The sequence below is a fragment of the Eurytemora carolleeae genome, unplaced genomic scaffold, assembly GCF_000591075.1.
Source record: "Eurytemora carolleeae unplaced genomic scaffold, Eaff_2.0 scaffold1393, whole genome shotgun sequence".
Taxonomy (NCBI): Eukaryota; Metazoa; Arthropoda; class Copepoda; order Calanoida; family Temoridae; genus Eurytemora; species Eurytemora carolleeae.
Window position 1 is genome coordinate 2,003 of NW_019397279.1, and position 24,900 is coordinate 26,902.

At 30.8% G+C, this 24,900-nt stretch overlaps 1 protein-coding gene across 3 annotated transcripts in view; it reads left to right on the forward strand.

The window, feature by feature from the left end:
* The first annotated feature begins 529 nt into the window (after nucleotides 1-529).
* LOC111713225 (thyroid receptor-interacting protein 6) overlaps nucleotides 530-24,900 on the forward strand; it is a 29,106-nt gene continuing 4,735 nt past the window's right edge. Inside the window, exons 1-15 of one of the 3 annotated variants that reach the window (XM_023488048.1) lie at nucleotides 530-619; nucleotides 3,993-4,050; nucleotides 4,577-4,617; nucleotides 5,054-5,236; nucleotides 5,759-5,855; nucleotides 6,052-6,086; nucleotides 7,745-7,832; nucleotides 7,888-7,939; nucleotides 8,119-8,182; nucleotides 10,397-10,505; nucleotides 15,234-15,284; nucleotides 16,722-16,773; nucleotides 18,285-18,342; nucleotides 19,348-19,393; nucleotides 21,680-21,744. In XM_023488048.1, coding sequence (XP_023343816.1) covers nucleotides 608-619; nucleotides 3,993-4,050; nucleotides 4,577-4,617; nucleotides 5,054-5,236; nucleotides 5,759-5,855; nucleotides 6,052-6,086; nucleotides 7,745-7,832; nucleotides 7,888-7,939; nucleotides 8,119-8,182; nucleotides 10,397-10,505; nucleotides 15,234-15,284; nucleotides 16,722-16,773; nucleotides 18,285-18,342; nucleotides 19,348-19,393; nucleotides 21,680-21,744 — 1,011 coding nt within the window. In that variant the 5' untranslated portion in view covers nucleotides 530-607. Of the gene's footprint in view, nucleotides 620-3,605; nucleotides 3,674-3,992; nucleotides 4,051-4,576; nucleotides 4,618-5,053; nucleotides 5,237-5,758; nucleotides 5,856-6,051; nucleotides 6,087-7,744; nucleotides 7,833-7,887; nucleotides 7,940-8,118; nucleotides 8,183-10,396; nucleotides 10,506-15,233; nucleotides 15,285-16,721; nucleotides 16,774-18,284; nucleotides 18,343-19,347; nucleotides 19,394-21,679; nucleotides 21,745-24,900 lie in introns of those variants that run through there. The other 2 variants (XM_023488050.1, XM_023488049.1) reach the window with 2 other exon arrangements.

A 24,900-nucleotide genomic window follows, 5' to 3' on the forward strand; every position in this document is an offset into this window, starting at 1 on the left:
AAGATCTCTAGATCTCAGCAATCCGCAGCAAACCAATTCATAAAACACTGATTATACTTAGGTCTGAGCATCATATTCTTCAATCCACACACACTATGTTTTTATGGAACGAGCGGACACAAAAAGCATGAGCAAAAAAAGCTGCAAAGGAATTGAGTCTTTGCCACAAACTCTGGTTGCATAATCCCTTTATCTTTGCAACCCGATGTCGTTGACTTCAGATATGTCAATCTATGAATTCTGTTAGATCATTTAATCTAAGTTTGAAATATTTAAGGTTTACGAAGATATAGGGATTAGAAAATTAGAGTTTGTGGCCAAGACTCAATTTCTTTTGAAGTGAAACTCAGTTTACATTAAAGAGATTACGAATGGAATGAGTTGCCAATGCAACGAAAATTGCGATTTAATTATAAAATCATAATCCATCCCTTAAACCTTTAAAACATCAGAGTCGTCGAATAAAATATTTATTAAACACTTCAATCCTCTCCTACGGCCCCTCCTAGGTATGGAAACCCTAATTTGGTAAACAGTATTCATCAGATGTGCAAGTAGTTGAGAACTATAAAATATCTCCTCCACTAGTTCAACTTAGTTACAGAATATGGTAGCACAGGTGTGGGATGGAAAGCAATTTATCTTTTCATCTAATCTTTCATTCATTCATTAAATATTTATCCTTCTCCTTTTTATCCTTATTCACCTAATTATTCGTTTATCCCTTCTATTATTTATCATTTCAATCTTTCATTTATGCTATTTAACTATTCATTTATTTATCTAAAAAATAAAATATTTTTTTGCCTATGTTACCCCCAGGGTACCCATAGGTTCCCTCAAAAAATGTCAGCCATTTTGTTCAGGCCGTTAGGCCAGCTATAGCTTATATAAATACAAATATATATATGAGAGAAGAGCTTTATCAAATAGAAGATTATCTTATTTTTATTTTTTTCATCTATTATCTAAATTCATTCATAATTAGTAACTTGTGGAAGACGATGCCTGGACGCGTTAAACTAGTTCCACAAGATTCCACAGAATGAGATAGAACGAATACGGGGCATTAGTACTGATATCATCTCTACAGTCTACACGTGCGATATCGATATTGACTCTAGTTCTGAACCCTCTAGTAATAAGTTATAAGAAATATATATACTGGAAGTTATTTATGCGTTTTATTAGAGTCTGACTCACGTCCTCTATAAACTTATATTTTGTAATTTATCTTGCCTTTAGTTTATCTAATTAAACCCTTTTACTTTCTCTTTTTTAAAATTGTTGGTATTAGTGAACAAAAAATTTCAAACATATTAAATTGACTGCGCAAATTAAATTTTTTTGCAGTTATTGAGGCTTAAACCTAAATTATAACTTTAAATAAATAAGTTGACTGAGAAAATCTGAATAATACAGATATTTATAGGCTTGAATAAAAACAAAATGTTACAAAGGAATAGAGTTTTTGCCACAAATTCTGACTTTTTAATCCCTTTACATTTGCAAACCAATGTCGTAGATCTCTGATATTTTAAACTGTTATAAATCAAACAGTGTAAGTTTGTAATATCAAAGTTAACACTATAAAGTTGCAAAGATATGGGGATTAGCAAATTTAAGTTTGTGGCAAAACTCCTTTGCTCCAAATCATGTTTAATACGAGAGGTTTAAAGGGAGTGACTTGCTAGACATGGTAGTTGAGTTGAAAGTGCAGTATCGTAGAAAACAACTTTAAGATTCATTTGATACTAATGAGACATTTTTTCGGTGTACACTTTTTAGATTAGAGTTTGTAATATTTCACCAGTTGTTTCAGTCAGCAGAAGAAACCATTTCTTACAATTCTTAAATAACATGGATAATATTGATAATAAAACCACCAGCCAAGAGACAGGAAAAATATAGCGCATTGCTATAATATACAGCCAAAGAGAATAGAATATATATTAGAGTGGAATTTACTAGAAAAAAGTGTAAAACGGCCATTTTTTTGTACTGTTTCCATGCTGCAGGTGTACTCGATCACATATTTTTGCTATATAACTTTTTGGGCCCTGGAACATGATTTTATAGAAAATCTAAAATTAATATTAAAAGAAAACCAAATTATGAAATAAGCTGGTTTCATAATTAACCAATGATCATTTCACATAGACTCTATGCCTTTTACTTTACAAACGATGATTTTCCATTATAACTATAAATCAAATGATGTTTTTTATTCACCTAATTAATTTTATAAAGTTTATTTAACAGCTTTAAAAAATTCGAAATTGAAATGGACGGTCTAGGGAACATACTGTATATTTACATGATTTGTACACTTTGAACTCCCTTTCAGGCCGAAAGGGACTGAAAACATTCATACCGAGGGATTGTCTAAATTCCACTCTAATATATATTCTATTCTCTTTGTATACAGCTAACTTAACTTTATAGCAAGTTCATTATGAAGTTCGCGATGAAGTGAGTATGAATGACAATAGTTTCATAATAACTTTTATAACACTGCGAACCAAAATAACAATGTTATAAATAGTTATTATATTTTAAATAATTGAAGTAAATTTTGAAAAGTCTCAGCCGATTGTGTGGGTCTTAAATGCATAAATAATGTGGGGGAGAACTTGCTTATCTAATTTTTTGAAAACACTGAATACTTTTAAATTTTGCAAATCTGGCGAAGGTTATTGCAATTTAAAATAAACTATTCTTGTTAATAAATAGCATTGCTTATTGCAATTGAAATGGAATTAAAATGAGAAACATTATCTAAACAATCTTAAACGATCAATGATGTGATTTCTAAGGACCGTTTTCTAATCTACTGTCCACTAGAAACGCTACTATATCATCGGTCAGCGTACTGCAGAACGCACCGAAAGCTTCAAACCTTTTGCCAAGAAACCTGGTATAGATTCAGATTTAATTTATTTTAAAAGAATGTTAGAAAAGAGTTATGATAATTTATTTAATCTAAAATCTTGCTCTAAATATACATATTGGATATTTCAATATATTAAAAACATTTCTAATATCCATGAAAACTCAAACTCGATTATACAAACAGATTCTGTATAATATTAATCTGGACGAATAAGCTTATAAACAGCTTCTCATCAATTTTTAAGTATCATAACGCCTTGTGTTTAGATTTTACCGCTCTAACTCATGTATGCTATTCTGTTGCCCTTCATAAGCTTTAGTTTTTAAGAAGTAATTGGCAAAATTCTCATCGATTTTGCTTGAGAGCGTGAGACTTTTTTATCACAGTGCCCTATCAATGCAGTGTAACCTGAGTTTTTGACAAAGTCTCAATACCTTTACTATAAACCTGAGATTTCATGCCAAAAAATTCCAGATAATTTTCACAGAGAAAATCGCGTGTTACAATTAAACAAATTCGGGTTTAAAAATCGGCTTCCGACTTTTGAAAAACATAAAAAGTTTTTAAAAGATTTTCGACCTTATTTTCATCAAGTTTTTTCTTTATAAAAATAATTCTTGTAATTCCAAACGTCGCATTTTAACCATTGAACCCCCCCCCCNGAACTACGCCCCTGTTGTAGAAATAATATATTTGTTCGGACTTATCAGTGAACATTTATATGACTCAGTACTACTTTACTTCTTACTCAAACATTTCAAACACAAAACAATGGTTAATGTAAGATTATTTTACTCTAAATGAGCTTTCATTTATAAATGTGTTAAAAAAAACGATTAAATGAATTTCAACCTCAATATCAACAATTTCTAACATCAACAAAGTGTAAAAGATTATAAAACTAAAAATATAAGTTTAAATACAAATTTGGAGAAAATATGTCATATATCGTTATCATTGTAGTGATTATTATTATTATTTTAACTTTAATAATTTATTATAGTACTATAATCTCAAATGAAATGTATTTGAAAATCTCCTTCAAAGAATTATGCATTATTTACATTTTAAATGATTGTAAACAATATTATTTGTTTAGACAGAGGAACTGGATTTAGTTTTAAAGGAATTCTCGGAAATAGTTCAAAGCTTCCCAGGTGAGATTAGTTAGATTGGTTAGATTCAAGGGAATATTTTAGTAATTTAAAGTTATAAAGGACTCTCCAACGTTAAACTAAAGTAAATTGCCTGATTGTACAATTGAAATAGTTCATGTTGTCAATCATACACTTCTCTTATTAAAGAGCTATGGAGAAAAACAAAACTGTTTTGAATGTCTAAAATGTAAACGAATAAATTTTTTATTCTCATACTTGTGCGTAAAAATTAAAAGTAGATGCGCTGCGGGGTCACAAAGTCGTACCAGTGTTGTAGCACAAATTTCTCCTTTGTCTAGTTTGCAGTGCTCTATTTAAAGAGTTTTCAATTTAATACTTTCAACACATTTAACTGATAAAAAATAATTTTTTTCCTAAAATTAATAATTTCCAATTGCCATTTCTCTTGAATAAAAAGAAATAATGGGATAATGATTTAAAATTGTGAATCTGATATATAGCTCTTAAATGGGGAGTATCTCGTCGATTTTATCTTTAAAGAATTTATCTGTTAAACCTTTTTTAGGATTAAACTTTGCACACAAGAACGAGAAAACAAACATTTTGGTGAGTTCTTTTATTATATAATAATACAAGCTATGGTGCCCGGAGTTGATCGTGGAACTTTAAAAACGCTTTGGAAAAAAAAATTTTGTATTTTGAAAATGAAAACTGTATGTAACATACACATACATACATACACCCTAATATATGTATATATACTGATAGGACAGTCGAGAAGCAAAAGCTCTTCTCTCATATATATATGATACATATATATATATATATATATATATATATATATATATATATATATATATGAGAGAAGAGCTTTTGCTTTTCCACTGTCCTATCAGTGTAATCTGTGAAAATTGTAAACTCAACCTGATTAACACACTCTTTTACTCTTTAAACCGTTTTTTACAAAGAATATCTTAAATTAAAATAATAGTAAATGTAAAATCAAAAAAATTAAAGTCAGAGGAAACAATTATTTCTTAAGGAAACATCTGATATTCCTCCCCGACCCCCACCTCCAATATCATTTCCTCCTCCACCTCCAATATATACTAGAGCATACCCATCTTCCCCTCCAATACATTCTGGAGCATACCCATCTTTACCTCCAATACATACTGGAGTAGACCCACCCCCTCCTCCAACCAGATCCAATACACTATTAAAGGGACTGTCAACAAGCTTAAGTCCAGGGTTGTTTTACTAAAAAAACGCTTATGTAAATTTGTTTTAAAACTTCTTTAGTACTTGATTAATTGAAAATAGTTCTAAAGTACATCGTTAGCGATCGTTAACGAAGATGGGGTAGTTAACGATCGTAAAAATTCAAAAACGACCAACCTGAGTTAACGAAACGATGAATTGAATAGAAAAATTTAAGACTTGGTTTTTTAAATTTTAAAAACGATCGTTTCGCTTTTCGTTTTTCTATGTCGTTAACGAAAAGATCAGTTTGTTTTTAGAAAAGTGGAAACGTTACATCCCTATCTATCGAAAAGGATAAAATCTCATAGAGACAAATTAAACCCTTCTTCTTCCTGAGACCGGGCCTAATTTGTCTAAGCCTTTACTTTGGTTTGACCTAACTAATAAATAAATACTTATTTGAAACAATGGACGCAGCAAATATTTCTGGCACCTGGTTGAAAAAGATTATTTAAAAAAGATAATGTTGACAATCCATATAAAGAAAATAAATGCGAACCCAACTTCTCCCGCTTCAACTCCAGGTCCTCCATGTTCTTCTTCACTTAGTTCACCACCATCTCCCCCTTCACGTGGAACAGGTCAGATATTAAACTTATTGAATTAGTTTGGTGTAAGCAGGAGAGGGTCTGGACATTTTAAACCTCCGTACTTACCATGTATCAATAATGTTCTTCTCCCCCCACTCCCCTCCCACCCTTAGATCAAATCCTGTATACACTTAATATTCAAAAATCTAATTTCTTGCCAAAAAAAGAATTTTCTGATTTTTTGTAGATACAATTGGCGATAGGAGACCAATGATGAAAAAGGTAATATTAATTTTCTATAACAAACTTTTTCACAATGCCTTTTAAAAATATATATATTAAAACCTTTTTGGTTGCATTTATAAATTTTGCTTGTCAGGTTTTTTTTGTTACCAGTAAACCTCGAAACCAGGCCTATTTTTGTGGCAAACATGGTCCAAAGAAGGTTTATGGTTGGTCAAAAAAATGTTGGCCGAAATTATGTTTATTAAAGTATGTCGGCCTGAAAATTAAAGTCCGCCGTGATATTTACGACGTAACGCATTGAAGCTTTGGTTTCAAGAGGAAATTTCTATGTATATGTCGTGTATCCAGGACAGCTTTATCCAGGGTATATGAAAGATGTATCCAGGGTGTAGAATAGGAGTATCCAGAGACTAGAATAGGTGTAACCAGGGTTCAGCATGGGTGTATCCAGGGTTCAGTATAGGTGTATCCAGGGTTTTGAAAAGGTTTATCCAGGGTTTAGTAAAGGTGTATCCACGGTTTTGTAAAGGTTTATCCAGGGTTTAGTAAAGGTGTATCCAGGATTTAGTATAGGTGTATCCAGGGATTAGTAAAGGTGTATCCAGGGTTAGTATAGGTGTATCCAGGGTTTAGTAAAGGTGTATCCAGGGTTTAGTATAGGTGTATCCAGGGATTAGTAAAGGTGTATCCAGGGTTAGTATAGGTGTATCCAGGGTTTAGTATAGGTGTATCCAGGGTATAAGTATAGCTATATCCAGGGTTCAAGTGTGGGCGGATTATCTTGATTTCTGTATTAGTCTTGAACCAGGTGTCTAGTTCAACTCATGTATACTGAAGGTGCAGCAGGACTGGATATATATTTATATTTCACTTTTATAGAAAAACCAATAAGTCCTAAAATTGATTGTTATTAACATTGGTTACAAATTGGATATCGGTAGCTATAAATCTATTAAAAATATTAAAAAAAATTATTATTGCGGTTTCTGCGTGAAATTCATTGTGTAAAGTCTTTCTTTTGTTTCTTAACCATTTCCCCTATATTCTTATTTACAGTGCTGTTCTAAATAAACTGTAATAATCTAGTTTGTTTTCTATTAGGGTATTATATTGGGGTTTTATTATATAAATTATCTCACTCTTATCATCTTTCGACACTTAATAAGCCTTGACACAGGAATCTTTGTAGAAAATGCACTTAAATTAAGTAAATTTGGGAAAATAGATTAATCAAATAAAAGATTGTAAAAGATTGTGCCCAAAAATAGGAAGTTACAAACCATGCCTGCACTCCCTTTAAGATTCTTGAAATCTGAAAAGAAATTTTAAACTTGAGGTTTAATTGTGAAAAAAAACAGAGATTTTGATATTTACAAATTATAAGGGTTTTTTTTCGTTGTCGCCTTTCTTAGCTCATAGCTAGGTTCATAGATTAATTAGAATAAAAGATAGGACACTAGATGTCGTCGGCGTAGAACAGGCTTTCTCTCTGAGAGATTGAGCATGAACTACGTCCCTAAATCTTAAAAGGACGCTATCTAGTGTCCATCTGTTTGTTTAATTAATCTATGGCTAGTTTCTTCCCTTTTGCAGACGAATATTGCGTAGAGAAACAATGACATTGCTGACTGTTTAAAATCGTCTGCATTTTTACATTTTATGAAACATTGAGATCCTCTTTGTCCTATCTGCAGGTGTCTTTGTTTCAGATTGGGTACTCGGAAGTTAAAAAACCGGAAGTAGAAGGGGAGGAGGAAGTAGATACCGGAGAAAGAGGACCAGGTCGGGAATACAAATACGTAAAATTGAGACATTTTTTATCCATTTCTATGTTTAGATCACGCAGTTGAGAAATTAGATAATCTTATCTCAGATATGGAGGAATTCAGGTTTACATAAGTTTTATTAATCCGCATAGATTGAGACGAAAAACACTTATATGGATTTTTCTTATTCTTCAATGTCTTTAAATATATTTTAGATTTGGTTTGTCTCTTTTCCACATCTAGCATTTTTTTTATGTTTTCTTTTTACTAATCTTTCAGAATTGAATTATGATTAATTTCAGAGATAAGCAGTCCTTTGAGGAAAGAAGAAGAAAAATTCCAATTTCTCGACAAATTGATATTAAGGTCTGCCATACTAAACCTGTCTACAATATTTAACAAAGAAAAATACAAAAATATTATAAAACAGAAATTTTACTCGTATATACAGGGTTACCCACAAACCATGTGAGTTCAGAGACGATTGTACAGAATTTACACTATCCATGCTTTCTTAGATTCATATCTCTCTGTAACTGTAAACAGGTTTCTTTCTTTGTCAAATCATAAAATAAGCCCTTAACAGACTATACACATGGCACATAATATAATTCAACCTATAAATCGTCATATTTTGAGAGTTTCAGGTCGTCTTTACATTCTCATACTTTGTGGGTAACCCTGTATTTAGGATAAAATGATCGAAGTAAAAGGTATTTACAGTTTATGGCATAGAGTAATTAACTATAAGGAGAGAAGATGGTTTTTGTTAAAATTCTATTGTTTCATAATAAGGACAGTATAAAGGCGTTACTGTCCAAGAATGATTACTAATTAAAAAAAAAACTGGCGCGCGTTTTGAGCGCGGTAACTTTTCTTATAGCACTACATACTTCATACATACATCAACAGGTCTTAAATTCTATTAGATAATCAGCTCCAAAGTTTTAAAAACTGATAAAGAAAGCAAAAAAAATCTCGAAATTATCATGTTAAGTTACAAATCGATTTCTTTGTTTTTAATCAGATCCGTTGGGTTTAAACATGTCAAAGCATTCCATAGATAAAGATAGATTGCGCATTAGACGACATTTTTCATCTTGAAAGATATAAATGTACAGAGATGTTTTAAAGATATTCCTATTATATAGATTAACTAGGTCGGTTGTGAACATTGGCTGTTCTTATGCCATTGAGTACTTGTGGTGTACATGAGTTCTGTAAAAAGAAATTTAAGTTAGTTTAGTCCTTCTCATGTCCTTCTTCAGTTCTTGTCAAAATTATCTATTGCTCACTGAAATTATTTGATATTCTCAAAATAAAATTCACTCCTGAGTGGTTTAATAATTATGAAATCCATTTAAACACCAAACCACCCCGCTTATCATTGAAGTACACTTTGACCCCTAGAAGTATGAGTTCGCGGACTGTACAATTCTTGGTGATTTTGCGTACATAAGCTATCTATGTTTATTTATTTATCTATGGAGCATTCTCATATCTTTAATTCTATAATATATGTTTGTAGGTTGGGATAAATAATTTTTATATGTAGTATATTGATAAATCAGGTTTATTCTTTACTGTGATAGTATCAGGGACGTTTATGAAGACAGTGGGTTTCTTACCAGATAGATATGCTTGTATTAGTGTTTGATAAATGTATGTTTCTGTGTCAAGTTTGTGTCAAGCTATATAGCTCTGGAGTCTGTATACACAATGGTCAGATGTAAACACTATGATTAAGATTTAGTGGTAAATAGATGCATTTTACTGATCAAAGCTTAGTACACATTTTGCGTAATGTTTTAACAAATTCTCTTTATTTTTGTTTCTTTTTAAAGGGACTGTGCTTAAAAGGGGAAATATGTTGTTCAATTCAAATTTGGAGTCGATCGATGCTGTTTTTATTTTTAATTAATAAAAGATTTTATTAAAATTGTTTTAATAAATACAGGAGTCAGAATTTTTACGTCATGAATATCAGGATCAATCATTGATCTCCATCTCAAACTAACATACGGATTAAATTAGTTCATCTTCGATATCTTAGTGGTGGTCATACCCTGCAAGGATAACTTTGACTCAGAGATCAAGCATTGATCTTCAAATTTAAAATTTCCCATATTGGATATCGAGATTAAGCGTTCAGATGACAATTTCCACAAAAGTTCCGATCTCTGATCTGATACTTCAGAATTTACAATCCAAAGTTTCTGAATTCAGTGCTTTAGGCACACATTACATAAAAACATGAAAAGTAACGTTTTTGCGGATTTTTTTTTTATTTGACTAGGATTGTCGACATAATTCCCAGTGACTCTTATTTGAAGACGGCATATTTGTTTTGCTGTTCTAGTATGGATTATTACGGCACAAGCCGCATTTATTTAAAGAAATTGACTCGAAAAGACAGACAAGAGAATTAAATTATAAAAATGACAAAATCCCGATTTTTTATTATAAAACCTACAATACAGTTTGAAGTGGTCATACATATTGATAAAGTATCACGTTAATTAGAATTGTATGTTTACTACCACTAATCAGTCTCTTTATTGATGCTGATGATAATTTTAGATTGATACTGAGCTAGAGAATGATCTGGAGAAGTTAACCATGAACATGGTGAACAGCATGAATGGGTTCCAGGAGGAGGAGGAGGAGGATGAGGAGAGGGAGGTCCTAGGTATATATTTGTATATATTGTTACTTAACTTAAAGGGAGTGTTCGCGAAAAATGAAAAGGGCTATAGGCCTACGTCGAAATAAATTCGATGGTGATCGCTAATACTGATCTTACTTCTATCTGCGTTTAAAAGGAGAAAATGATAAAACACGACTCATAGAGAAGAACGTAGCGTCCATACACAATCAGAATCTACACACATGGATATAAACCCCATACTCGGGTAGTTTTATTTAACAGTTTAAAATATCCGGCTGGGAGTTTTCTTTTTCGGGGTCTCTACATTTCTGTAGATTTTATTTCAAGAAACTGAAAAAAGGAAATAATAAATCAACAACTACAAGAAAAAAAATTACCTAAAAAATGATATCTACAAAATTTCTGTTTCTCCCTTTTTATTTATTGCTTCGGAGTTGGGATATACTAGATAGTAGACGGCATTTAATCTTATCTAACCCCTACAGGTGGGCAAAAGGAAAGTTAAAATATATTCTAAAACTTTTTTTAAAAAATGTTAAAATAAGACAACATTTGAATGAAAAGATTTTTTATATTTACTGAAGCTGCAGCTAGTAATATCGAGCAATTATCAGATGATAATTGTTCTTTGAGTTGATCTAACCGTACCTATTCCAACTATGTATTGTTTATTTTCCCCCCCGAAATTATTGTTTCTTAAAAGCCGAGTCCGTATTACAGGATAAACGGATCGTATTTTTTTTCAGTTATAGTTTTACAATATTCCTTTCTAAGGAATATAGAAATAATTTCAAAGTTCTTCCAAACCTTTCTTGAAATATCGTCAGCAGTCCCTTTAACCAGGAAATAACGCAAATGGAAAAAAATTATTAATGATTGAAATATTCTAGAATATCGTGTTTTGTAACTATTTGCGTTCTCAACATGCTTCATGCTTTATCATCTTATACTTTTGATATTAAAAATAGAGATTAACCATCAGTTAGTCGGAGCTAATGTTAATTTATCAAATTAAAGGGACAGACCAGCTATGTAAGGTAGTTAAACTGAGTATGCAGTGATATGGACAAATTCTTTAGGATTCATTTGAGACATTAAAAACTTTTTAAAGATCTGTAAATCCTGAGTTTGAGCGCAAAGTCGACGTTAAAAATCGTACTTTTGGGTGAATACATTTTCAGAATTGTTTTTTTTTTAAATTATGAAATAACAGCGACAAAAAATGTGAACAAAGTTCTACAGTAAACTAATTAGTTGTTTAGGAACAGGTTGAGAAAATAAAAATTGACTCTTATCATCGAAAATAAGTAATCTTATTCAATTATTAGTTTCTATAATCTCTCTTTAATCACAAAGATTTTCTTCAGATTTTTTGGAATTTTTATTAAAAAAGACGACATTTGAAGAATTTGAACAAATCTGCTAACAAATTCATAGAAAATAAGACATTCAATATAATGATGAAAAAGGAAATAATTAATTCTAACTTCGATTTCTTGACATATTTCTTTTAAGAAATGTGTTCCTAAACATCTAATTAGTTTACTTTCATGATAAATGGCTTTGTGTTAGAGGGGGGGACCTTATGGCCCAACCTGTCGTCGTTTCCTTAGTCTGTTCCACTTTAGTATTTTTTCAATTTGGTAGGTAGTACGGCAGGAAAACGTATATAAACATGATACTAATATTACATAGTTAAACTCAATCAAACCAGTACAACAACCTACTTCATCATATTTAACAAGAAAAATTATTGAGTCAAATGTTTGTACTTGAGAATAAATTCCATTTTCAATACTATAAATAAATGTATATCACAATATACCATAGAGAATAGAATATATAGAGAGGAATTAAAAGAATCTCACGGTATGAATTTTTTCAGTCCCTTTCAGCCTGAAAGGGAGTTCAAAGTGTACAAATCATGTAAATGTTCACAAATTATGTGCAGTAGAGCACATTAATACAGTATGTTCCCTAGACTATCCATTTCAATTTCGAATTTTTTAAACTGTTAAATAAACTTTATAATGAATTAGGTGAATAAAAACATCATTTGATTTATATAGTTAGAACGGAAAATCATCGTTTGTAAAGTGGAAGGCATAAAGTCTATGTGAAATGATCATTGGTCAATTATGAAACCAGCCTTTTTCATAATTTGGCTTTCTTTTAACAACAATTTTAGATTTTTCATAAAATGATATTCCAGGGCCCAACAGGTTATATAGCATAAATATGTGAAGTTCACCTGCAGTATGGAAACAGTACAACAAAATGGCCGTTTTACACTTTTTTCTAGTAAATTCCTCTCTATATATTCTAATCTCTATGCAATATACATAAAATTCTATTTTTAGGGTTTTTGATATCTACAAGATATAGAAAATATGCCTGGGCGCATGTTTGCATTTTTGTCCTGAATAGTATAGAAACGGTTGAACCAAACAAACCAAAATTTATTTAATCTAAATTGGCCCATAACAAATTCGTCAACAAGTACAAGCTTGCACAAAACAAAACCCATGAATAACTGCAGAAATATGTTTAGAAATAATGAAGTTTAATTTACTTTATAAAAACCAGGAAACGTCGTCTTTTTTAAGGAAAGTGTTCGCGAAAAAATAAAGGGGGTTGAAACCGAATAAAATTTGGATTCTATTGCTACTAATTGTACTTCTATCTACAGCAAGAATACTCAAACTTTAAAATTAAAACATTAAACAAATTATTTAAATATCTAAATATTTCCTTTTTTGGGGTCGTAACATTTGTGTAGATTTTGATTTAAGAGATTCGAGAAAATTAAGAATATGAAGAAAATAAATAAAATAATATTTCATAACAAAAATATTGATATCCACAAAACTGCATAACCCCATTTGTGAAACCCTGGTTAACTGGTTTTCATAACGATACCCTGTCTAAGTTTTGGGCTCTAAAATATTGCATGTTCTAGCCTTTAATAGATCTCTCTGGGTTGAACAGTGAATACGTCTAATGCTAAGAGTACGTGAAGAAGTGAAGTAAATATGATATGCGGCATTCTCTATTAATCTAGCTCGAGTGAAGAGAAGAGTATAACTATTAAATGATTGAAAATATCGTTTTGTTATTTAAAAGTTTGACTAATTCTAGGCACTGTATACAAAGTTACACAAGTTAAAACTACACATTCCTTTGCAATATTTCTAATTTAAAAAAAGGCAAATTTTATTCTTTATACAGGTTAATTACTGTACCGTAATATAAGAGAAATACTGGTTGGAGCTCTATTTTAAGTTATACAAAGCTTTACATCATTTTCAATTTCGTGTCCATTCTTATTAAGTTCGGCTCTACATGATACGCTTTAGGGTTACTAAATATATATCCAGCATTTATTCCTTTCTGTCATCTCTAAAGGGCTGTTATTAAGCTTTATACCCCTAGATATGACATTTGTATATATATGTGGGTTTCTCTTGACTGGTGAAAGTTTGACTAATGACAAGAAACCTAATGGTGTCTAAGACTTGAATTTCATATTTCAAAATTCTCAAATATAAAACCCAATTCTGCGGAAGACGTCATTTATCTATGTTAGCTGTGATTTAGTATTTTAAAACTGAATTTTTTTATATCTAAAGTTTGGATTAATGCCATTTTTTTTGCCAATTTTCAGATTTTTTTTATTTAATTCCAGAATTTTTTAATATAAATTTTCCAAACAGTTTAATATTCTTGCTTTAAGGGACCGTACCGTAGGCGTAATCTTCAGTAACCCATTCTTTATAGATGGGTATGCCAGATTCACATCTGTACCCCTTAAACCTTTTCCCGATCATCGACACAGATATCCCTATGTTTATCTCTATAATGGTGTTCAATTTACTGGAAAACTGCGGAAGACTGTGCGCTAGCATACATTGTGAATTGAGTACAGTTAACTTTACTTATTTCTCGAGAATCCCAAACATTCTTAGTCCAACGCAAATTTTAAAACTTTGAATGAAAATATTTCTGCGACCCACATTTGTTTGCCGATTCCATCAGCGCCTGATCCAATCAGGGTTCAGTCATGTGTCTGGTGTCTATTCTGAATCAATAGAAATTGCATGGCGGTAACATCTATCTTTCTATCTATCTCATTATCCAATTAGAATTATGAATCCTTCAATCTGTAAATGGAAATATTTACTTGTACTGAAACTAAAGTGATACCTATAAGACATGTATCTTATGTTCCTGTCACGAGAAATTGATATAAAACCTTATCAAAATTATACGAAAATTCATATGTACAAAATAGTAGGTTAAAACAGATCATATTCAGTAAATACGCATCCAATCTGAAAACGATTATATCCCACAGGAGCCTAAGAATCTCAGGTTTGCTTCTATTATAATTTTTATTTTTTTTTGCATTTTTAATAGATATAATTGATAATATTATTGCGTATAGCCCGTATAGTCCATATTACGTCACCAGAATTGCAGTGTAGTATACTGATCACGTGATACAGACGGAAATGAATTTTCGTATATATTTGACACAGTTTTATATCCATTTCTTGTGACAGGAACATCAGATAGATGTCTTATAGATATCGTTCAACGCCTGTGATTTTCAGATTTTATCCTTTATACCCCCTTTAATTTTTCCTTTACAGTCCCTTTAAAGACTTGCATCAATCGAACATGCCACTATGAAAATGAAGGTAAACTTGAAAGTATGCGTAAATTCCCTTTAATCAAAAACTTTTTAAGGTTCTTGCTTCAAGTGCAACAGGAAGATTTTAAACCAATCCGTGCTAGCAGGTAATTCTAGGCTTCTCCAGGCATGCAATATCTAAAATGGGCCTTAAGTAAACCCAAAACATTTTAGCAGATGATTACTGGGCTTAACAGTTCTAAAGGACTTGAAATCAAACATTTACTTTTTCCATAATTGTTTTTATTTCACCACTTCAAATTATGAAATGATATAGAAAGTATTAAGATAATATTGAAATAAAAAATTTAAAACACATCCAATCCATTCTTACCACGTTTCTTATATATTTTTGGCACGGAAATAATAAAAATATTGCGGACAAATAGAACCCCCCCCCCCCCTCGGCCCCCCTCGATCCTGGAAGTATATTATGGTAATTTGGTCTTTTTAAGGTCAAAACCTTGAGAGGACCGGGGGTTGGTGAAGGAAATTTGATGTTCAATTTAAAACTTTTACTTCCAAAATAGGGTGCCCAGGTGGGGGGGGGGGGGGGGGGGGGGGTTGAAAATTGCAGTATTCTAGTAATGCAACTTAGGGTGGGGTGAAATTCTTAAATCCTGAAACCACCCTTGTCCCGTATGAAAAAATTTAAAATATCTCATGAACGTAAAATAGTTGTATGACCTTAAATATATATTCAATTCAATATACTAAACAAAAATGGAATCATTAGTAATATATTATAATCATTAAATCCATTAAAACACCAATCTACCACGCTTGTCATTGAAGTACACTTTGACCCCTAGAAGTGTGAGATTACGGACTGTATACAATTCTGGTTAATTTTGCGTACATAAGCTATCTCTGTTTATGAAAAGACCGGATTGCATTTACTAAATGTCTCAAATATTACCGAAAATAAGTTCATTTAAAAATAGAGACACACAACACTGTTAATGTTCTGTGCTCGACCGGTCCTTTCCACAGCGTTTCCTCAAGACTTGATTTTTGTCCCCCCCCCCCCCTCATTAGAATAACAGTTTTCACCATGAGTATAAATATATATGGGAAATGGTATCTGCGGTCTACAATTACAAATATATATAAATTCGTTATCTTTCCACCCCGGGCCTCTTCATCTTTAATAAACGGCGGGAGGAAGATATGTGGGTAAAGAATGAAAAATTATGTAAAATCTCGTATTACAAATGAATCAATCTTGTTTTTTATCCATCTTTAAAGGGACTGTAGGCGCAATTTAGAATGAATCTCTCTGTCTGATTTACTACAGTATCCTTAAATCATAAATGAAAGAGGTATCCATGTTTGTCTCTTTAAAAATTCAATTGGGGTTTTCCTACAAAAGTGACTTGCGCATATCTCTTGCAGAAACAACAGGAGGAAGTTATCAAAATTAAACACTTAAATTGTCAAATAGAAGTTCAAAGGGTACTGATGTAAATCGGACATACTTCTCTTTTAATGGAGGGTCACATGAGATTTCAACGATTGTCACCTTAACCAATTATTTTCTTTAGGAGAAAAGAAATTTCATGAGGATTGTTTTACGTGCAAGCACTGTAACATCAGGTTCTTTAATACATATTTGTTCAAAGGGAACTATCGTGAATTTTGATGAGATCAAAATAAAAAAAATCAAGGGGCTGTGAAACGTATTTAACATAAAATATCTGTAACAGACCTTTACCTCGCTGTATTTCCGTTTATTCGTTTCAGATGTTTTTTATCAATAATATTTCGGATTGAATAAATATTAAAATAGAAGCTATAAGTGTTCGATTATTGATTTTATACAATTAAAAAAAAATTTCTGCTTCATGAAGATTCACATTTAAAACGCAAAAAGTAACAACTCTACCTCTACTCTGTCAGTTATAAACAGTACTTGTTTATTATTTCTTCTCTTTTCTGTTTACATTTTCCCCCAATCCTTAGAACAGAAGTTCAAATTTGAATAGTAAAAAGAAACACTAAAATCTTTACACTTCTGTAGTATTTAGCATAAGTGTGATATCTTGAACTTGTTCCAACTCTTAGATAAATCTTCAAACTTTTGATTTTACCATTTTATTCAGATTTAAAACCATATTTACAATGTTTTTCATTCAAAATTTTGTTTTGCACAAACATGGCAGGAACGTATTGATTACTAGTAAATATTACAAAATTAATTATTCTTTTTTAAATTATCTTCATGCTAAATACTGTTTGATAATAAGCATTTATTCTTATGATTAATTCACGTACTTTAAACCCCGAGTGCACTAATTTAACAACACTAATAAATTGAACAATTATTTTAAAACTGAGCTCTCTCTTTTTACAAATGGAAATGAATGTATTCCATTAATCTTTCCTTTTCTCCTTTCCTAGGTCTACTTCTTTAATTTAAGCTCTGTATTTTCTTTACAGTTCATACAGAATAGGGTTCACGTTCATTCCGAATCATTTTAAAGCCGAAAATGCCGATTCAGGTTTGGCCGGAATATTATTAAGTGCTGAGGACAAATTTTGATAAAACAATTTAAATTCTATTATCAGACTTGAGGCAGTGTAATAACAAAAGACTTTCCGTATTTGATTTGAATCGGAAAAAAATGAACCCTATTATGTATGGAGGATTCTACATAGACAATATAACGTTTACAAATTTCATCATACATAGAATCCTTTCTCAAAATTAAATTTTTTTTGCACTGATTTTTTTTCTGGGTTTATCCATTATTTAAGAAACTAAACATTTGTTTTAATTAGAATGTAGTTTTCTAATTACACAATATGTTTGATACCTGATGGTGTAAAGCTCTGATATGTCAAACAGTACGTAACTTCGATCTAGCTTCTCTAGGTTACCATGGCCTCCAAATTTAGGCAAAAATTGTGCAAAAAAAAAGTTAATGTGTTTGCAGTTTTGCTTGTGCAGCATGAAAATACAAAACTAATGAACTGCACGTAATTTTGAAAAATTTGCGAGATAGTTAGCGATGGAGACCCTAATTACAATTTAGCAATTGTAAAACCTTTACTGAGTTGAGGCAATCGTGCGAGCGTTATTGTTAATTTGTTTTTATTGTTTTTAGGCTCGCCGGCAAATATTTTGTAGTGGACAACTTTTTCTATTGTGAATTTCATAAAACGGTACATATCTCTTTAATCCATTTCATAAAACGGTATATATCTCTTTAATCCATTTCATAAAACGGTATATATCTATTTATCCATTTCATAAAACGGTATATATCTATTTATCTATTTCATGAAACGGTATATATCTTTTTTATTTATTTCATAAAACGGGATATATCTTTTATCATCCATTTCATTAAACGGTATATATCTATTTATCCATTTCATGAAACGGTATACATCTTTTTTATTTATTTCATAAAACGGGATATATCTTTTTTATCCATTTCAAAAACGGTATATATCTCTTTTATTCATTTCATAAAACGGTATATATCTTTTTTATTTATTTCATAAAACGGTATATATCTTTTTTCATCCATTTAATTAAACGGTATATATCTATTTATCCATTTCATGAAACGATATACCTTTGTGTTATCCATTTCATAAAACGGTATATATCTATTTATCCATTTCATGAAACGGTATATATCTTTTTAATCCATTTCATGAAACGGTATAAATCTTTTTTAATCCATTTCATAAAACGGGATATATCTTTTTTCATCCATTTCATTAAACGGTATATATCTATTTATCCTTATTTCATAAAACGGTATATATCTTTTTTCATCCATTTCATTAAACGGTATATTTCTTTTTTATCCATTTCAAAAAATCTTTTTATACCATTTTTTCAATTAATTATCACTGGCAATTTCTCTTACAGGGAGTGTAACTACGTCTAGCCAGACGATCCCTTTATGCAGATTTTCCTCGCACAAAATAAATTCACAGTTAATTAATTTTCAAAGGGGTTGATTTTGTAAAAGGTTCATTTCATGCCTTGTTTCCTAGGAAGAGGGTAATATATACGGCGAAATCATTTGAATAAGTTTTAGCTTGCACTACTATTGTCAATAGAATTTTTATTGCGTATTTGTATGGGCCCCAACTTTTTGTGGGGGCATCATATCATAAAGACACTTAGAGTCTAATTCTAAACTGTTCTAGGTTTCCCTGGATAAGTGTTCAATCTGTCAAGATTTTATAACCGAAGGAAAATATATTTATAAATACAAGTACCAACATAAAAAGGAGTTGAGTCTTCGCAAAAAAATAATTCCATAATACAGGAGGAATACAAACAATTCCTTTTAATTGAATGTATGAATTTAAAGGAAGAATACAAACAATTCCTTTTAATTGAATGTATGAATATACAGGAAGAATACAAACAATTCCTTTTAATTGAATGTATGAATAAAAAGGAGGTATACAAACCATTCCTTTTAATTGAATGTATGAATAAAAAGGAGAAATACAAACCATTCCTTTTAATTGAATGTATGAATAAAAAGGAGGCATACACACCATTCCTTTTAATTGAATATATGAATATACAGGAGAAATACAAACAATTCCTTTTAATTGAATGTATGAATATGAAGGAGGAAAACAAACCATTCCTTTTAATTGAATATATGAATATACAAGAGGAATACAAACAATTCCTTTAAAGTACATATATGAATATACAGGAGGAATACAAATAATTCCTTTAGAATAAATATATGAATATACAAGAGGAATACAAACAATTCCTTTAGAATAAATATATGAATATACAGGAGGAATACAAACAATTCCTTTAAAATACATATATGAATATACAGGAGGAATACAAACAATTCCTTTAGAATAAATATATGAATATACAGGAGGAATACAAACCATTCCTTTAAAATAAATATATGATTTTACAGGAGGAATACAAACAATTCCTTTAATATAAATATATGAATATACAGGAGGAATACAGACAATTCCTTTAGAATAAATATATGAATATACAGGAGGAATACAAACAATTACTTAAATAAATATATGATTTTACAGGAGGAATACAAACAATTCCTTTGGAATAAATATATGAATATACAGGAGGAATACAAACAATTCCTTTAGAATAAATATATGAATATACAGGAGGAATACAAACAATTACTTTAAAATAAATATATGATTTTACAGGAGGAATACAAACAATTCCTTTGGAATAAATATATGAATATACAGGAGGAATACAAACAATTACTTTAGAATAAATATATGAATATACAGGAGGAAAACAAACAATTCCTTTTAACTGAATGTATGAATATACAGGAGGAATACAAACAATTACTTTAAAATAAATATATGAATATACAGAAGGAATACAAATAATTCCTTTAAAATAAATATATGATTTTACAGAAGGAATACAAACAATTCTTTTAATATAAATATATGAATATACAGGAGGAATACAGACAATTCCTTTAGAATAAATATATGAATATACAGGAGGAATACAAACAATTCCTTTAATATAAATATATGAATATACAGGAGGAATACAAATAATTCCTTTGAAATAAATATATGAATATACAGGAGGAATACAAACAATTCCTTTAATATAAATTTATGAATATACAGGAGGAATACAGACAATTCCTTTAGAATAAATATATGAATATACAGGAGGAATACAAACAATTCCTTTAATATAAATATATGAATATACAGGAGGAATACAAATAATTCCTTTAAAGTAAATATATGAATATACAAGAGGAATACAAACAATTCCTTTAAAATAAATATATGAAGTTACAGGAGGAATACAAAAAATTCCTTTAAAGTAAATATATGAATATACAAGAGAAATACAAACAATTCCTTTAAAGTAAATATATGAATATACAGGAGGAATACAAATAATTCCTTTAAAATAAATATATGAATATACAGGTGGAATACAAACAATTCCTTTAAAATAAATATATGAATATACAAGAGGAATACAATCAATTCCTTTGAAGTAAATATATGAATATACAAAAGGAATACAAATAATTCCTTTAAACAAATATATGAATATACGTACAGGAGGAATACAAACAATTCCTTTAAAATAAATATATGAATATACGTACAGAAGGAATACAATCAATTCCTTTAAAATAAATATATGAATATACATGAGGAATACAAACAATTCCTTTAAAATAAATATATGAATATACAGGAGGAATGCAAACAATTCCTTTAAAATAAGTATATGAATATACAGAAGGAATACAAACAATTCCTTTAAAATAAATATATGAATATACAGGAGGAATACAAACAATTCCTTTAAAGTAAATATATGAATATACAGGAGGAATACAAACAATTCCTTTAAAGTAAATATATGAATATATAGGAGGAATACAAACAATTCCTTCAAAGTAAATATATGAATATACAGTAGGAATACAAACAATTCTTTTAAAATAAATATATGAATATACAGGAGGAATACAAACCAATGGAAGAAATTATCATATTTCCTGTTTTACTTGTTCTGAGTGTTCTCAGGTAAACAATAACAAGAACTAAACTTTTTAATTACAAACTAAATAACAAACATGACCGCATATTGTTAAGAAAAAGCGGAATGTATTGAACTAGGAAGGAAAGTACTATTGCCAATACAAAGCAACTGATAGTTTTATGATCGAGTGTTAAAAGGGAGAATCTACGTAATTTCATGTTTTACATGTTGACGTGCGACGAAAGCTAAAATATTTCAATTTTTGCCATTTTTCCGTGGTACTTTTGGCAATGTTTTAAACCTCCCTTCACCCTTGCAAGCTGACCATCATTTCTAAAGAATGAGTTGGCCTTGAAAACCTGGGTCACGACTAGGGTTTCCATTAAATATTTAGCTATCAGAGTAGAGAATTCCACAAGTTCTTTGAGCAATTAATTTTTGCACCTATAAAACTCATGGTTTTTACAAAATTTTCGCGAAAATATTTTCGCAATTTTCGCATTTCGGGAAAATATTTTCGCATTTAGCATCTTCGCAAAATTCTTGCGAATTTTTTTTTGCCAAATTTCGCTTCGTTTTCGCTTTCTTATTTTCGCGAAAACCTTTGCGAAATGCGACCGAAAATTTTCGCATTTCTTCGCGAAACGTTTCGTTCGCTGGAAACCCTAGCCACGGCCCATAAAAACCTGGGTTCTCTCTTTTGCACTTATAGAAAGCTCTACGTTTTTTTCTAAATGTATCAGACCCATTTTTATTGTTAAAGTGACAGAACCTAAAATTTGTAAAACAGCATTTAACTTCTCAGTTTTCAATTCAAACCAAACTGATGGCATTAGATAAAATATACACTGCATATTTGATTTTTTATTATTAAAAACATTTAAAGTTTTATGTATTTAGATTTATATTTAATCTTTTAATCTGTTTGCAACAAAATATTCTAATCCTTGCATCTTTTTTTTCTTAAAACCATAGAGAAAAGAAAAGAAGAGGTAAAACTTACCTCAGCTGTACACAACCGACCACCCTAATAATTGTAATGATTAAAGTCTTCTATCCAATACAATTCCAGATGTAAATCCTAGAGATTTTCTAGATCAATCAATTCCACCCATGGTTTAGGGTTTATGCAAATACTTCACTCTAGGTCCCCGTACTCTAGTTTAATAACCTCTTTATACATATCTCTCAGAGTATAAATGAATTGGGATTGATAAGATTCATAGTTTATTTATTAAATACATTTGTAACGTTTATTCATGTTTTAATAGAATCCCTGCTATGTTAGCCGTGCACTTACAGTTCGAGCTTCTCCTAGAGCTATTCCTTTAGTTTCGTATGTGACTTGGAAGTCTTAGTTATCCTATGTATCCTGTAGTTATTGTTACCACAGATGCGTACAGAGCTGATCTGCAATGAGCGGCGTCTCCGTACTCAGGATCATCTGGTTCTGCTGCTGACTCCACAACAGGTCTGTGAAGAGTTGTTCCATAATGAGTGGCTCTTTCTCAGGATCCTGGAAGTCCTAGCTCTCCTATGTGTCCTAGATATCCTAGAAGTCCTGGTCGCTCTGTTCATAGATCCAGCTGTGGAGCAAAGAGCGTCCTCTGATATCCTTAGTGATGCTGAGGATTCCGAGGATGTATTTTCATGTTGAAGGATGGGAAGGAGGCTGGCGTCTTCCATAGTCCTCTAGTAGTCATAATAAGATATATCATTTTAAGAGCTGTCCATGAAGTAAAAGTCCCCAGGCCTTAGTTGGATAAATGCAAGGTTATAATGCAAGGAAAGTTAATTGTAGCTGCGTATACTCTGCGTTCATATTGAAACCAGCTCTCTCTTGGTGGAATTTATAAACAAGAATAGACGCATCAGTGTTCGTTTAGTATCCGAGGAGGATAAAAGCATTGAATTTTGAAAATTTTGATAATTCACATAATAGATTTCTATGACCAGAACATTTCATTGATTTTTTATGTAAAAGATGGATCCCATGTCAGGCTGTGACATCCGTCTTGTGTTTGCATTACCGCCCAGAGACAGTACGCTGCAGTACAAAAGATGCGTACACCTCCGAAATAACTTTCCTTGCATTTTAACCATTAGATAAACGGAGTTCTGCTCTATCGTCTATCCTGTATAAGATCCTGGAGTGCACTGCTCAATCTCCAGGTCCCCTATATTGCGATCACAAAGAGAATAGGAGTTTTTGCCTTAATTATTACATAATTAATTAATTAATAGGGTGGTCGGTTGTGTACCTCTCGATATGTTTACTTGTAAGTATAGAGTGATCGTATTTCTTGGGGGTGGTAGATAATTGAATATTTGTATAGATAGTTAGATAGACACTTAATATGCATGATTGTAAACACAAGATTGTATACTCCAGTAAATTCCAGTTCAGTTGTTTGTTTATGTTGAGACAAACTATTGCATCGTGAGAAAAAAAACAAAAAATGCGAGTTTTTTAAAATTCCAAAACACTTTTAAGGTTGAGAGACTCCGCCGGACATCCCTCGAGTTGTATTTGCTCAATTCCATAAATTCCCTTCAGAAATACGACCACTCTTAGTGTTAGATATGTAAAAATATCGTGATGTAAACAACCAACTATGGGGGTCGGTTCTGTACATCTGAGTTACCCCTTCGTTTTTTCTTTAAACTTAAAATTTATACTGATGCAGTGCCAATAGCCGCTGAAAAGGCGTTGCGTGATTTAAAAAAAGGTTTTATTTAAATATTTTCATCAACATCTACTAATACAAGGGTTAAAGTTTTTTTTACCGGGTAGAACCGCTAAAGCATTAGATAATTTTGTTTATTGAAAAATTTCAGAATTTTGCCATTAATAAAAATCATTGTTTTAAAGGGAGTGACCGGCTATGTAAGGTAGTTGATCTGAGTTTGCAGTGTTGTGGAAAACTTCTTTCGGATTCATTTGAGACATTTTAAACTTTTTAAAAATCTGTAAATCCTGAGATTGAGCGCAAATTCGACGTTCAAAACTCCTACTTTGGGGGTGGTAGATACGTTTTCCGAATTAGAATTATTATTGAAAAGACGACATTTGAAGAATTTAAAGAAATCTGCGAATAAATTCAAAGAAGATAAGAAACTCAATATAATAATGAAAACGAAATAATCGATCTTAGCATTGATTTATTGACAAATTTCTTTTGAGAAATATGTTCCTAACC